At 32.0% G+C, this 17577-nt stretch overlaps 1 protein-coding gene across 1 annotated transcript in view; it reads left to right on the plus strand.

Moving 5' to 3' along the window:
- The first annotated feature begins 10179 nt into the window (after positions 1-10179).
- The window catches only part of LOC145245838 (C-type mannose receptor 2-like), a 122778-nt gene continuing 115380 nt past the window's right edge, over positions 10180-17577 (plus strand). Inside the window, exon 1 of the mRNA XM_080107491.1 lies at positions 10180-10320. Coding sequence (XP_079963617.1) covers positions 10305-10320 — 16 coding nt within the window. The 5' untranslated portion in view covers positions 10180-10304. The remainder of the gene's footprint in view (positions 10321-17577) is intronic.

The raw sequence follows: 17577 nt of genomic DNA on the forward strand, positions 1-17577 counted from the left end.
GTTACATTATTGTTTCGGCTACACGGCCGTTTTTTTGCCGTCTGTAGCGTCCTCAGACTTTTACAGAACTGAAAGTGAGGAAGAGTGAATGAGGTCGGGGGGGTTGCGAGGAGGACGGAGGAGGAAGAGAGGAAGGGAACAAGGAGGGAAGGTGGGGGGCGTTTGGTATGTCGATAATGTTTTAGTTTTGGGGTTTAAGGAACTTGTCGGGGAGGGTCTAAGAAGTTCATTTCTGGTGTGGCTGAGGGCATAAGGATACATGAGGGGAAGGGGAATATGTGGCGGTGGGAGGAAGGGGGTTACTTTAAAATTCGAGTCTTAGTGTTAAAGCTTTTAGCGTCTCGTTGGTGAGGTGATTTCTTGGTAAGTACGTCTTGAGCTGTTGGGAGTTCGCTTATGTTTGGAGGCGGGGGGGGCGTGATTCGGTTTATTTATTTTTAGTTTTTATTTTGTTGTTAATTCTTTGGAGAGTGTCAGCTAGCGGTCGCAGCCACGGGTACACACATGAGCACGTACACACATATATACTTAAAAGAAACGGTCACGGGTACACATACATGCCCGCCCTGGCGTGTAAATATATGTGCATATGTGCGCCTGCATGCATAGACATCTGCGTTGTTCTCGCTTGCTTCAAATTTTCTTTTAGGTGCTAAGATTGGGTGCGCGTGCGTAGGCATGGATGCGCACATACACAGATACATACATACATCGATGCCCCTGCCCCCAAGGAGGTGATTATACGGGCTTCTATGCGCATATTGATTCAGGCATACTAGCACCCCACGCATACGTTCAAGCGCGTGCGCGCATGCAGATACCAACACTCGGGAGCACATACATCGACATATATACACAGCTGCACGCTCTCCCACACCATGTGGACAGCAGGCAGCGGGCATCTATACTCTCACATCCACACACGCATACACAGGCACGTGCACACACACACACACTGGTACCCCGTGTACCCACGGACGCCCACGTGGATGTACACGCGCGTGCATACACACACAGAGTTATACAGACAGTTATTGGTATAGACATATTCGTCTGGATAGATTTAAATCTAAGTTCATTTGTGGGTACATAGGCGCAATATTTTCGTTCGATGTAGATCTGGTTATACATGGATATGGGCATAAGCTCATTGCAAGGTTCTGTACATAATGTTTTCATTTTCATTAGTGTTTTTTTTGGTTAGATGTGGGTGCACACGGGCGCGCCGGCGTACTCCTCCGCATACAAATATAGCCCACAGATGCACGCTCCCACACGCATGCATGTACACAGAAAATGACATTATTGAAAAGTATGCAATAAAAAATAACAAAGTTATACAGATAAAAATAACACAATGAGTCTTTTTTTCGATAGTCATCTCTTAGAATTCGTATGGCGGCGGAGAATCAAACCAATTATTTGGAAATATTATGTATTTGATACGTTTTATTTTATGATATTTGAAATTTTGTTATTTTTATTTCAATAATTTCATTTGTTTGTTTTATTTCAATAATTTTATTTGTATATTTTTATAAATATATATTTATTATATAAATTCAAATATTTTATTTTTATAATTTTATAAAAAATATATTTCTTATTAAATTTCGAATAAAATAAAAAAATTATTTTTTAAAAGTGTGCTTATTAAAATATACAAATAAAAACTCATTCTATAATTCTGTTAATTTTTTTTGTATATTTTTCAATGGTGTCCTTTTTTTTCTATTTTATTTCAATAAATCGCTTCACAGTAGAAATACTGAAGAACAATAAAAGTAAAGAAGCTAATTTGCCTTGTCACCGCTTCCGGTAGCGCTACGCCGGAAGTTAGGAACTACTTTAGCTGACTATAACCAGTACATCACTATTAGAAGTCTACACACAAAGGGGGTACATTAATGAGTACATAAAAAACATGCTGCTAGATTGGTTTACAAAGGAGTGTATAAAAAGAGACACAGTTAATAGAAGGGGTCACAAAGGGGTACGTCAGCGAATTTTCTAATCTTCAAGGAAAAACATCAAGTAAATTTTATTTTAAATTTACATAGGAAACTGAACTCCTGGCAAAAAAATTAAATGATTGAGTTCTTTATATTAAGATATTAAGGAAGTAGCTGACTATAACCGGTTTTTGCCAAATTTTACATCAACTGGAAAAGATATCTATAAAGTGGCCAAGAAGTCACTGAAGGATATTATTTAAAAACTTGAATAGATTCATTATTCCCACCAATTTTACCAAGGTATATAAACAGGGTTGTTGAAAAATGACTCCCTATACCTGATATTATAAAAATATAATTGTTACAAGAAATGAATAGGGAAGGAGGGGTAAGAGTTCTGGGGCTGCTCCTTTATTCTTGCCTTAATTTTACCTTAATTTTTACTTTAGTTTTTCCTTTATTTTTTCATTTAGTTTTTCTTTTATTTTCCTTTAATTTTTTTTATTTTTTCCCCATTTATCTTTATAACCTTTCCTTTATTTTTTCCATTATTTTTTCTTTATTTTTTTCTTTATTTTCCCATTATTTTCCCATTATTTTCCCATTATTTTTTCCTTTGTTTTTCCTTTATTTTTTTATTTAGTTTTTATTTTATTTTCCTTTAATTTTTTATCCCCCCATTTATCTTTATATCCTTTCCTTTATTTTTTCTTTATTTTTTCCTTTATTTTCCCATTATTTTTTCCTTTGTTTTCCTTTATTTTTCTCATTTAGTTTTTCTTTTATTTGCCTTTAATTTTTTTATTTTTCCCCCATTTATCTTTATATCCTTTCCTTTATTTTTTCCATTATTTTTTCTTTATTTTTTCCTTTATTTTCCCATTATTTTCCCATTATTTTTTCCTTTGTTTTTCCTTTATTTTTTCATTTAGTTTTTCTTTTATTTTCCTTTAATTTTTTTTTATTTATCTTTATATCCTTTCCTTTATTTTGTCTTATTTTTTTTCCATTATTTTCCCATTATTTTTTACTTTGTTTTTTCTTTATTTTTTTTCCTCTAGCCCTCACAATCCATGAGCGATATTTTTTTGTCAATGAGAAAAAAACTGCTGTTTTCTGGGTTAGCTTTGAGCTGGTAATATGTGGAGATTTTAAATCCCCTCATGGTATTCATCACCATTCATTTATCAATCTGCCCGTCTCGTTAACTCTAACCTTCGAATGAGTTTTTTTTAGCTTTCATAAGTTCCTAGTAAAATCAGTTGATGCGGTTTCCAGGCGTCTTGAAAAGATAGTGTTAAATGCTGGTACCCATATTGAATTCTAAATAAAACCGCAAATCTTATATTAATTTCTTGTAAGAATTATATTCCAGTAATAAAAAATAGGGTGTTACTTTCCAATTATCACATACATATATATATATATATATATATATATATATATATATATATATATATATATATATATATATATATATATATATATACACTAACCATTGCGCTACGATTCCGTGCGGACCTGTGGCACAGTGAATTACTTAGTACCTCTATCTAGTCATGGCTGACGGAACAAGAGAATGCTACCCCCGTGAAGTAAATAAAGGGTTCCGCTCGAAATTCCGTCCAAATTCCCGAGTTCGACAGAGACATTCCCGAGTTCGACAAGATACACCTGAAGAAGGTCGGAGGTTACATCCACCGAAACGTTGTGAAAATCACACTCAAGATTTAAAAAATCGTTATACATTTATGCATTCATATGCGTGCCACGTTGGTATAGTGGTAACGTCACCAGCTTTGAATGCTATAATATTGCTTTCGGTTTCGATTCTAGCTGATGGCATTCAAATACTTTTTTTTACTATTGAAATCACGACTCTATAATGATATATACGAAATCTGGACAAATTAAAATATTATATTTAAGTGTATTTTACGACCAGGCAACACTGGGCGCCCCCTCTCCCCGCTCGTGTATATATATATATATATATATATATATATATATTAGTTAACATTCCTATATATATATATATATATATATATATATATATATATATATAATTATATTTTTACTATAATAATTAAATACCTACAGACACTAGTGTTTCATCCTTTCGGGATTCTTCAGTGCAGGGTGTCACGATTACTACCAGTCGAACGATTCGAACCCCGCGACACGAGACATCTCTGGCTCGATTAGCTGAGGCCGTATCCATTCGGCTACCATTAATCATGTGAAAATAGCGTTGAATTTTAAACATTTTAATTTAAATGTTCATTACGTCAGACAGACAGTGATCAAATCGTTATACGATGATCTACGCATAATATATATATATATAAAGGAATGTTAACTAATATATATATATATATATATATATATATATATATATATATATATATATATATTAGTTAACATTCCTTTATATATATATATATATATATATATATATATATATATATATATATATATATATATATATATATATATATATATTAACTAAAATAAATTTCTTTTGGATGTTGAATTCAGTTCAATTTATTAGGCAAAAATTGAAATAACTGTGCATCAATATAATGTAGGGAACGTGTGGTAAAATTTTACAGAGGATAATACACAATAGTCGACCACTTGTCTAAATTTACAATAAACGTTTGCGTTGTTGGTGCATTTATTACTTCATTTGAAGTGCCTGGGAAGTACTCTGACTATCAACGGTCGTGCAGACAAGTAGATAAGCTACCGCATCCAGAGTGCGTATGCTTCGTTCGGAAAACTAGAAAAACGATTATGGTCAGAGAACGGCACTAGACTAGAAACAAAATGCAAAGTTTAAAAAGCAGTAGTATTACCTGTTCTACTATACTCAGAAGAAACCTACACATTGTACATACGACCACATAAAGAGATGGAAAGCAATACAACAGAGCCACCTAAGAAAAATTATGAAAATTAAATGGAACGATCTTATAGCAAATGTTGAAGTACGCAACAAAGGCAACATGGACAGCATAGAGGCCGTACTCGCAACCACACAACTGCGATGGACTGGACATGTGGCCAGAATGGAAAACAATCGCCAAAAGTCCTACTGTATGGAGAATTGGGAAATGGGTACAGAAACACTGGTGGGCAGAAACTCGATTACAAGGATGTAATAAAGTGCCACCTAAAGACAATGAATATGAACACAAAAAATGGGAAGAACTGGCAGCAGACTGAAATTCTTGGTGCTGTAACCTTCATAAAGGAAAGACAGAAATAGAAGCAGAAATAAAGGCCAGGTTCGAACAAAAACATCACACAATCCTGGTAATTACCTATGCCCTAGTTGAGGGAAAACTTCCTACACTAAGCGTGGAATGCTACAGCACCATAGGATAAAGCACCGAAAACTTGATTCGTCGTCTTCAACTATGAAGGACTACGTGGTGGTGGTGGTGGTGGTGGTGGTGGTGGTGGTGATGATGATGATGATGATGATGATGATGATATAGGAATCTTGATTGAGAATGCAGCTTTCCTTCTATTCAATCGAAATCTGCAATGAAAACTTGTCATGTAGTGCAACGTAGTCCTTTTTCCTGGTGCAGAAATATTACCAAAACTCCTCTGCCAATTTCGGATCTAAACACTTGAAATTGTAACTGTAGGTTCCTTGGACATGAATCAAACTTCTTAATTTGATTTTAGCCCAAAACAATAAATATTAAAGGGGTCAAAATTGGGGTCAAAGTTTTTTAAAAAATCTGATCTCTGCGGTCTCTACCAAATTACTCAGCCAATTTCTGGTCTAAACATTTGTAATTTTACATAAAAGGTATTCAGACATGCGGCAAGCATTTTAATAAGTTTTGGGTCGAAAATTTGAGCTGCCAAGGGGTCAAAGCTAAAAAGATTTGACCTTTGTGGTCTTTAGAAAACTACTCAGCCAATTTTGGGTCTAAACATTTGAAATTTATACATAACGGGTATTCAGACATGCGGCAAGCAGTTTAATCAGTTTTGGGGCGAAAATCTGGCTGTCAAAAGGTCAAAGCTAAAAAGAGATTACGTTTCCAGATTCTACCAAATTTCTCCACCAATTTTGGGTCTAAACATTTGAAATCTTACATAAAGTGTATTCACACGTAGGCCAAGTTATAACCAGTACATAGGGCCTGAGCAAAGCCGAGTTGAACTGCTAGTATATATAAAAGTGAAATTGTCTGTGTGTATACAGTACCCTATCAAGATACTCTGCCAAATTTCAGTCTACAGACTCAAGATTTGACATAAGGGTTATTGAGATTTTGGAAATTCTTTTTAATCGGTTTTCGGCCAAAACCTTGACTGTCAAGGGATCAAAGTTCAACGATTTGACCTTTGAAAACTCTAACAAACTCCTTCACCAATTTTGGGTCTAAACACTTGAAATTTTAGATGTAGACTACTTCGACATAAATCAAACTTTTAATTTGAGCATATTCAGGATAGCGAAAGAGACCAGGACCGCAGAGGATATATATATATATATATATATATATATATATATATATATATATATATATATATATACGAGCAGATCGCCCGGCATTACCCAGTCGTAAAAAATACTCTTAAATATGATATTTTGATTAATGCAGATTTCGTATTTATTATTATATTATATTGACCCAATATATAGTAATGATTTAAAAAGTTAAAGAATAAAAAATGACTCGCGCACCATCACCGAAAAAATTAAAACATGAACCAATAGCTATTACGTTACGCATGCATATTCGTAATACCATTGTTTTACCTTCACCTGGCAAATTTCATTTCTTTAATTTTTACCATTTTGCGCCGATTCTTACCATTTTGCGCCGATTTTATGTATTAAGTTTTATGTCTGTAGACCAAAAAACCTTACAGAGGAGATTGTGGTAGGCAAATTTTTTTAAACAAATATACGCATACATAAATATATATAGAAAAAGGTTTGTGTTTATTATAAGCTTTTTACGCAAATATTACGCAAATATAAATCATGTAGAATATCTATATGAATATAATTAGACGTAATGGTTAACTAAAGATGTAAAAAACGGAAAACTAATAAGGAATTAATTAAATTGAATGTTTAAAAGAATATGCAAATTAGCTAGATCTTTTGCAAATCAATGCAATTTCACGACATATACAGGGTGGGCCAAAATAAGGGTCCTATTTTTAAAAATTCATAAATTCATGTAAGTTTTAAGAAGTGTTTTTCGGCCAAAATTTGTTTTGTTTATTTAAAAAAAAAAAACTCGGAAGGGTCAGTCTACACACACATAAAGTTTGGTGAGTTTAACTTTTATTTTGTGGAAGTTATTCAAATTTAAAGATAGCACCCTTATTTTGGCCCACTCTCTATATAACATAGTTGTATTTTCTTTTTTAAATAAATAACAAAAAGGGTCTTTAATATAAATATCAATATATAAAAAAAATTTATAGAAGCATAAATATATATGAACGTCGATCGACAAGTAAAAAAAACAAAACAACAACAACAAAACTGTTTTTACCCCCCCCCAAGAGCTACGTAGACGGAAGTGGTACTATTAAAACGAACGAGTTTTTCTGCTCCAGTATTTATTTTTCTACATAGTCACCACTATTCTTAATGAATGCAGCGATTTGTCATACAAAGATGGTTCCAAAAGTAAAGCCTCCTATTTTTTTTTAATTAAAAAAGTTGGAGAGCTACGAAGATGTGAGTGGTACCATTAAAACCAGGGATCTTTTGTCCTTCAGAATGTACATGGCCACAACAATTCTCAATGCAATTTTGCTAAGAATACAATGACGTGTCTCTGATTTTGACGCACGTCCATAACAGGGGTTTCTTTCTTAGAGCCTCACACCATGCAGCATAGAGATAAAATTTTCAGGTCATGAATGCATAAGTTATGTCATGGTAACAATGCAATTTGCAATTCCCTCTAATTTATTTGGGCGGAATAAAAAAAATAGGCGATAACTCTCTTTTTCCAAAATTTATCTACTTGTCATTTATCGAAATTACATGTATTCTTACTTTAATATTTTGACTTTAGTATTTATTAATCACCTTTGCTTGATTTTAAACTTATAGTTTTAACCTTGTCCTCTTTGTATCAATTTCGGATCAATTTCTCTTTTATTTTGCTTCAAATTTATATTTTGCTTATTTAATCTATTATAATCCATCATAAACTGTTCATCTCCATTTTAGCAGTTACTAAATGTTCTATATTTTATTTCCTGGTGTTAAGATTTGCTTACGTTCATTTAATCAAAAGGTGAAAGTCCGATACTTCCTATCATAATAAGTTAAATACTTTGCCCTGAGCAGACGATAATTCTCCTTTACCTCCTAGCATTGGCACTTCACTTGAAAAAAAAAAAAAAAAAAAAGCTCATGACCCGAGATAATGTCTAATAAACACTTAAAACTTTAAAAATGATAAAAACAAAATAGTTATACAGAAAATAAAATCACAGGATAAAGGTTTCTTATTATCTGCCTATTATTATACTTGAACTGAGATAATCAACGTTTGCTTCCGTAATCCTTGTTTTCCTATATATTTCAATCGCATGAAATACATGCTAAATATGTAATGCAGGTTCAAGATTGAAAAATATTTGAAAAATAATTTCAATTTTAGTTCATTTGATTAGTCACTGTTTTCCAATCGACTGATGAAACTGATCCATCTCTTACTAAGTTTATATCTATCATTTTCACTTTCTCTAATTATATACTGTTTGAGCTACCAGCTCTTATTTTATAGACTGTTTCACACTTCTCAATCAACTCCTCTTCTCTCCTCTCTCTTTATTAACAGTCGAAGGCAACAATTCATAATAAACACGGCGGAATATCACCGGAATTAGTAATATAGATGCGGAGGGAAAAAGAGAGCGTGATAGATAGAGAGGGGGGGAGAACGAGGGAGAAAGAAAGAGATAGCAGTAAATATAGCGAGCAGAGAGAAACTATTTCGGATTTTGTCTTTTTATTTTTATATCAGCAGGATGACCCGACGTTGCTTGGGATTGAACGAGGATCACTATTATGTACTTTTTCACTATATTTATAATACCATATTACTTTCGTTGTTTTTACTGGTCCTGTCCCCCCCCCTTTTAGCCCCGTAAAATAGTTGGACGTGTTGTCTAAGCGAAGATTCGAGAAATTGAAAAAACAATATTCGTTGCTGCTGCTTCTAGAAATTTATAGGTTTACTCAAACAGGCTTCATCAATTTCAGGAAATATTGCTTCAGTTTTCAAACATCGTCATTTTATGGGTCAGTGATCATTCGAAGCGGGAGCAACCCAAAGTTTGAACAGCTGCAACTGGGGCGGGGGGGGGGACTGGAGTCGCGTCGTCCAGTTGTAAGACTTAGAAGCGATCCCGACGAACACTAAAGCGCAAATATCTATTATTGCTTACGTTCTTGGCAGATGAAGTCAGGGGTGGATTCGTGGCTGAGTTCGAATTTCCTGACCGGCAGGAATTGTCACCTCATGTACTGATGATTGTGTATGGAATGTCGGTGCAAAAAAGAAATATATATATATATATATATATATATATATATATATATATATATATATATATATATATATATATATATATATATAAATTTTCGTCCTTCACTAAAACATAACAGTTATAAGTTATACGAAAGGTTGATGTAGTTCCTCTATCAATGCCACAGTTTCTCAAGAAACCTCCAGTTTCCCGTTTACTTCCAGATTAGCGAGTCATCGGCAAAAGGTGTTCTGCGTTCTTTAGTTCGCGAAAACAGATCCAGGTGTCACGGTGCAGCACTGCAGCGTGCTTTTCGAAGTTACTGTAACAAGTTCATTGTTCCAGGGTGAGGGGGGTTCTAAGATTATGTTATTTTTTTTTTCTATCAGATTACGTCGGACACCCCACCATTTCATCCTTCTCTTCGTTCTGTTCAAAACTTCTTTTAGCGTGATGGACTTCGCCTGCCAATGTCATGAAACGAGGAAAGATAAGCAAAGCGGCAGAACTATACGTCGTCACTTGTCCGTAAGATATAAAAATTAAGGACTCCGTTTCTTTCACTTTTAAATCCTTTCTTTCTTTCTTTCATTCTTTATTTCTTTTTATTCTGTTTGTTCTTTTTACACAATCTATTCTTTATTTTTATTCTTTTCTTTTCTTTCTTTCTTTCTTCTTTTCTATTCTTTTCATAGTTACTTCCATTTTTTTTTCTAAATTGACACAATCTATGTCGTCAGGTATTTGCTATCGAATTTATACCACAAAGGAAATCATTCGTACCACAATACAAACATTTGCATCTTTATAAAAATGCTGGACAGTAGAAGTAAGACTCTTTTTTCCTTTATGTTATTTTTATTTTTTTATTTTTTTTATTTATTTATTTTATTTTTTTACATTTTAAAGCGCGTTTTATTTTCTTGAACGTTTAATATTACACGAAAGCTGCATTAATCAACATTTGATTTCCAAAGTTTGATACAAACAGATTGGGGATATATATATATATATATATATATATATATATATATATATATATATATATATATATATATATATATTATTATTATTATTATTATTATTATTATTATTATTATTAGTTATATTTGGGGTGATTCTAGCGAAGTGCTCTATTATAAGGAAAAATCCGAAAATAAGAGCGTATGTTATGATTGTCAAAATATATATATATATATATATATATATATATATATATATATATATATAGATAGATAGATAGATAGATAGATAGATAGATAGATAATATTTGCGCAAGACAACCAAATATAAAATGAGAATATCATATGGTGTATTTCCTTATGCCTTATAATTGTTTCGTAACCATATAAACAAATTCGAATAGTATATCATTAATAATATTCCAAAATAGCTACTCTTCAGACGGTGAAATACATTTGTTTTACATATATGAATACATTCTTTATCTCTGTTTTAATGGATTAAACAGTTTGACTCACTTCTATACCAATGTTTATATTTTATTCATGTTGTTTTTTAATTTTTTTCGATTGTCTACGGATTGATTATTTAACCTACTCTCGTGTTTCTATTTTTATATGAAACTTTAACAATTCCCTATTCAATTAACTATTAAAAACTAAATTCATTATAATTATTAAAAAAATACATTATAATTATTTTTCCATAATTTATTTATTTTATTGATTTATTTCCCAAATGGTAATCTACACCTTCAAATTCTAGTTTCTATTTATATGTTTAACTATTCCTTTCTTAATCTATTTACATGTTATGATTCACTAGTTAATGGTTTTTCTTCATACGTTATTTCTCAAGAAGTAATTATAATTAAAAAGTTTATTTTAATATTATTAATTACAATTTATATTCATCCTTTACTGTTTATAGCAATAATTTAAGTTTTAAATTAAATTTATTAAGTCTTATTATCTATGCATTATATTTTTTATTTTCAATCCTTAGTGTCCATTAATCTTCCTTGTATCGTTATGTTGTAAGGAAGATAACTCTCTTTTCCCCAAATATATCTATTTATTATTTATGGGAATTCCAATGTATTCTTACTTTAATATTTTGACTTTATGTTTATTAATCGTATTTGCTTGATTTTAAACATAGTTATAAGCTTACCCTCTTTAGATCAATTGAGGTTCAATTTCTCCTTAGTTTGCTTCAACTTTATATTTTGATTTAATCGATTATAATCATGGTTATGTTCATGTCCATATTTCCCAGTTACTTAATGTTCGCTTTTTTAAATTTCCTCCCGTGTTATTGAAATTGCTCAGGTGTTAGTTTATTACCAATAACGATTATTCATTTTAAGTATTACGTTATAATTAGTTTAGTTTCTATATGTTAATCTGATGATCTATTAATTTATTATTCTAAAATATTCGTATTAAATTTAACATTCTCTTACCATGCTAACATTTCACTCTCAACATATTCCTTAATTTATTATTATTATTATTATTATTATTATTATTATTATTATTATTATTATTATTATTACTATTATCCCTATATATATATATATATATATATATAATGAACACATTTTTCCCCTTTGATTTTGACCTGAATACGATTAAAAATCAAGACATTTCATGCAAATGTAATATGCACAAACTGAAGCACAATATCTGAGGTGTGTTATAGGCTTATTACCTCTCCACATCCTCGACATTCGTAGATTCCTATATTTTTTCTGGTGAGAGTCCACTGCCAAAATCTGTTAAAATCAATGGGAGTAGTAAAATCTTTTCTCTCTAATAAATTCATCCTTCCCCCGCCACCACGTAACACTGTTGCGAGATCGTTCACAAGGGACAGTTACGAAGGAACACCGATTGGGTTTTCTTTACTTCGTAATTGCTTTAAAAAACTGGAATGGAATTATAAGGAATCGAGGGGTTATTTATGCCATTTTTTCGCGTTTCGCGGCGTTTTTTTGTTTTGTTTTTGTTTTTCCCTGATTTATGTCTTTTGTTTTTCTGATTTCTTTTTTAAAGAAGTTATACGTTTGTTCGCTGTTCTTTTTTTGTTTTAATTTTGCCGATTTTTTAAAGAAGTTTAACATCGTTTTTTTTTTAATATTTAAACAGGGTTATTATTTCGCTTATTCTTTATCTTACCCCACTTACACACCCACTTCCAAAACAACCGGGCAACGCCGGGTACCCCCGCTAGTTATTATTATAAAATGTTATTTTAATCAAATTTTAGGTGTGATAATATGAATTTATTTCTATGAAAACAGCTTTGTATAACATCTAACTTATTGTTTAAAATTCCCTCTTTGAAATTCACTATATGGTATAACTCAAGTAAACATAGATTACATCTTTTTGATTTACTCGGTTTATATTTTCTAGTTTTATCAACAATAAACCATTTCAATTCAAATTCTTTTTTGTTCTTACGTAGTTATCTAATTCAATCACCTAATGCAGTCGTGTCCTCTTATTATTTTTAATGATAATTTTTATTCTATCCTTATTTCCATCATTATTCCCAACTCCATTTGGTTCTTTCTCCAGTTCAATGTTAAATGATGCAGCATGGTTTCGGTATCTGTCCTTAAAAACATCCAGTCCCCCCCCCCGGGTACACATTTTACTCCTATCCACCTTAGCTTCACATTTGTATATAATTTCAGAAATTAAACAATTCCCTTCCAATGAATATACATTAGATATTCTACAGTTTCATTTTTTCGCAATATTTAATTCACCTGATTCAATCCTACTATTATTCACTATTGTGTTTATTTTACTTAGTTTAGTTTTGCTTAGATTGGCAGCAATTGAGAATGAAAGTTTGACTGTGTTCTTATTAATTATATTACTTAATCTATTTTCTGGGGGAAATTATCAATTATTTTGTAAAATTCTTTAGGGATATTATTTTGTATATGTTAACTGAAAGGTGGATAAAACCAGGCTTGTTTATTACGCCTATTTTTCTTATTCTTAATAACATTATTGCTATTATATGCTTATTCACTATTTTTCAAATTTCATTCTTATTATTCTTCTTATTATTTTTATACCCATTTTTATTCTTTACATTTATCCTTCCTTTCATGACGATGTTATATGGCATTGTGTAGTTTGTTCTGCTATCCATCTCCTTTATGCATTTAATCTTTCCTTAATATTCTGACCAAATTAAAGCTTCATTATAGTAGTAATTTTTATTCTTATTGAATATATTCGCATTTTGTGATATCCTAGATATTCCTCTTGATATACTGAGGATGATTGCTTTTTTTCATATTTTTAGGATGATTAGATTTATAGTCTATATAGTGTTTCATTCGGTTAGTATTATTGTTAAGATTCGGGGTTATATTTAAAAAATTCACTGCTTTACAATTGCAGTCTAGTGTTATTTTTAACTTAAGTTCATTAAAGAATAGTTTGATTTTCTTCTTAGTTCTTTCTGTTATTCGATCGCTTGAATTAACTAAAATTAATACATCATCCCTATATAGCCCTCCATTTAAACCCGGTATTTTTAAATTCTCCTTTAGTATGTACAGACGTATCAAGTCAGTTAACACGCAGAGTCCAAACGCCCATCGTAACATCAAAATGTTTTTTTCTCTCCTTCCATGTCCATAATTCATTATCATACCTTAATATGGTTCTCCTTTAGTATGTACAGACGTAGCAAGTCAGTTACCACACAGAGTCCAAAAACCCTTCGTAACATCAAAATGTTTTTTTCTATCCTTCCATGTCTATAATTCATTATCATATCTTATTATGGGTCTTCTCGCTAGTTTTATAATTTCTATTTCTAATCTAGTTTCAACTTCTGCTAGTTTCTCGAATAGTTCAGGAGTTATAGATGGATAATATGAGTCGATATCAAACATAATGAATTTATTGTGTTGGTATTTAGGTATTTTCTGGAACAAATCTATCACCTCCCAAGAATGAATCCAAAGGCTATGCTGAATTTTAGATTTTAAAGTGGGTATAATTATATCCAATATTTTTTTTTAATATTACCTAAATCAGAAACACATGGTGCAATTAATCTAATGCTGGTTTTTTTGTTGTCTAAATCAGGTTTATTATCTTTCAACAAAAACCGTTAAGTGTTGTATATATTTCTATTTTATCTTGAACATTCATTTTTCACATATTCTTAAAGCTAATAAGTTTATGTTATGAAGATCTTCTTCCGTTGCCTTTTTTTATTTTGTTCACCCAAAATTAGTTTATTATTATACAGTTTCAAAGTTCATACTGTATATGTTCATGGTCTTCTCCGATGGGACTATAATATTAGGATTGTCATTTTTTTAATACCTTATTTATACGTTTTATTTTAAGGTTCAAGTATTTAAAAACTGATAATAATGAAGCTTAATTTTGACTTTAATTTTATTAGTATATAAATTTTAGTTTAAAAAATATTAAGAGAGTTCTTGCGGTTTTTAACTTTTAAATTCAGATGAACATATCTCGGCTCAAGCAAAAATTTATTGATCGAAATATACGCCATCAGAACACATATACTTTCGTCAACGGGAAACAAGTGTATTTATGCCAGTAACGTAAAAAAAATCTTGCGTTCTGGTGGCGTTTGTAAACTCGCCCTACTGGGCTGCTACTTAATCGAACAGATCATTACTAATTCAGTTCGGATAATCATCAAGAAATTCTCCATGATCGGTCTTATCTAGTGGTATTGGTGCATGCATGTCAGAACATATATTACATATATAGTAAACACATTGCATATATAGTAAACACATTCCTAATGAACCACCCCCTTAAGTAAACACTTCATCAAATCTCCACACTAGCGTAATGAACCGCCCCCTTAAGTAAACACTTCATCAAATCTCCACACTAACGTAATGTACTTGCAATAACCCTTATCCCTGAGTGGCTTCCGGGCCTTGATAAGTGGTGATCACTGTGTAAAAAACATTGCATGTATAGTAAACATAGTATACATATATTACATACACATAACATGACATGATGACATACCGGTTCTGCTGGCTGTTTCTTCTGGGAAGTTCGTCAACTGTCCTTGGGGACCTGGAATCTGTTTAAAGGAACATTTCAAGCTAGGACCCAAGACAATGTAAGTTTTATGTATCTTATTCACTTCCAGGTATTCATCATAGCAGAAGGAAATGATCGACGATCTTTGTTTTTTTTGGGGGGGGGGTTCTTCTATGTCTCAATTTTGAGACTTCTCCTCCCTCATGGAGAGACACATTTTTAGCCCATTTGTCTTTCTTGGTGTCCTAAATCCAACTACCCTATGTTTACGCAAACCAGAACACGTGACATATGACACGTCACTTCCAGTCTCCGTTTCCATCTTCTGGTGAAAACTTGCCCGGGTCACAGAGTTTGACGTGTTGTTAAAACATGACTTTAAATCTTTGTTGTCCACTCATCTATAGATAGATAGATAGATAGATAGATAGATAGATAGACAATTTACTGCTTCTGCCCAGCTATTCTCTAACATAAGCAGCAGCTTTATGTATACATTTTATGCGTAAGATATTTAAACAAAAGGTCGGAGTAATTACTGCAATGTCTCTACCTTCACTCGTCAGTAAGGAAAATATATTTGCTAGTTTTTATTAATAAATGAAAATTAAATAAGAAGTTATAACTCGATGAACAATTGGTTTAAATAGTGGAAAATTATGACCCGTTGAGTCATCCGTTGAGCTCTGATTATATTGTTCGAATAAGAGAAAAAGTGAGTTCGTAAAACGAATCAAATATTAAAAAATATATATACTAAATTCAAACTTAGTCTGTTTTAGATCGTATTCACTTTCAAAGCCGAAGTTAAATTATATTACTACATCTGGTAATATTTCCTTTTGTTTTGAATGAATCGTTCAAATATTTGTTTGCTTTATTATTTTACCTTCGACTATTACTACACAAATTAGAATAGACTATTGTTGCTTATCGGGATTTGGTTATGGGTAGAAATAAAACCTGACTGATATAGACCTGCTGAAAGAGCACTAGTTGGAAAATAAATATCTGTTTTTTTTTATGCAAATATGTCTCCAAAGGTCATCTGCAAAGGTCATCCGCAAAGGTCATTTGCAAAGGTCATTTGCAAAGGTCATCTGCAAAGGTCGCACGTAGATGGAATGAGAGATTAATGTCTTTTTGTCTATCCATCTGTTTTTGTATCTCTTGACTACTCTTAGGTTATTAGACCTAGAAACATGAAATTTGCTGAAAAATGACTACATATCTACGCAACTTCTCATAATGGTGTCTCATATTTATTCTTGCTTGTAAAGGGATTCCAGAGTTAGCTTGAAACCTCCACTGACAAAATTTAAACGATGGTCAAATGAGAGGAAATTATGTAGATGTGTAGCAATCATAAATAACGGCTTAATTTCTCTCGCGAATCAATATGTCTCTTCTAGGTGATTTGGTTACACACTGACCAATCAGTTTGCGGGGCGTATTGTTTCCATCTATCTCTTGAAGAAATACTTCAACCCCTTTTAGCAATCACGGTCGGTAAGCAAAGAAACCTCTGAAAGTAACGAAGAAAAGCGTCATCTCCCCCCCCTCTGTCTGTCTGTCTGTCTGTCTGTCTGTCTGTCTGTCTCTCTCTCTCTCTCTCTCTCTCTCTCTCTCTCTTCCTTTCTTTCTCTTGGCCATTAGACACTCAAGTATCGACTATTTACTCCTGGGGATAACTGCTGAAAGACTTTCTAGGTCCAAATAACTTTCTATGTTTCCTTTATTCACTTAAATATTGCCCAACTTTCTTCCGCCTATACCAAACGGCGTAGGAAATTAAATAAATTCTTTTGTTGTAATAAAACAAAAGTTTGTTTTTCCCTTTCGTGTGAGGATTTTTGTTCCATATTACTAAGATATAGAAAAGCGCCTCATTTCTATAGATTTTGGGGTAAATTTTCAGATTAGGTCGACCTCCACAATTTTCTTTTAAATGACAACTTTTAAAGGTTTTCGACTATGCTGAATACGAAAATCGCGATGTAATTTTGCAGAAATAAGTAGTTATCGAGATATAAAAAAAGTTGTATGAT

The sequence above is a fragment of the Euprymna scolopes genome, chromosome 23, assembly GCF_053919585.1.
Source record: "Euprymna scolopes isolate OS-2025 chromosome 23, ASM5391958v1, whole genome shotgun sequence".
Taxonomy (NCBI): Eukaryota; Metazoa; Mollusca; class Cephalopoda; order Sepiida; family Sepiolidae; genus Euprymna; species Euprymna scolopes.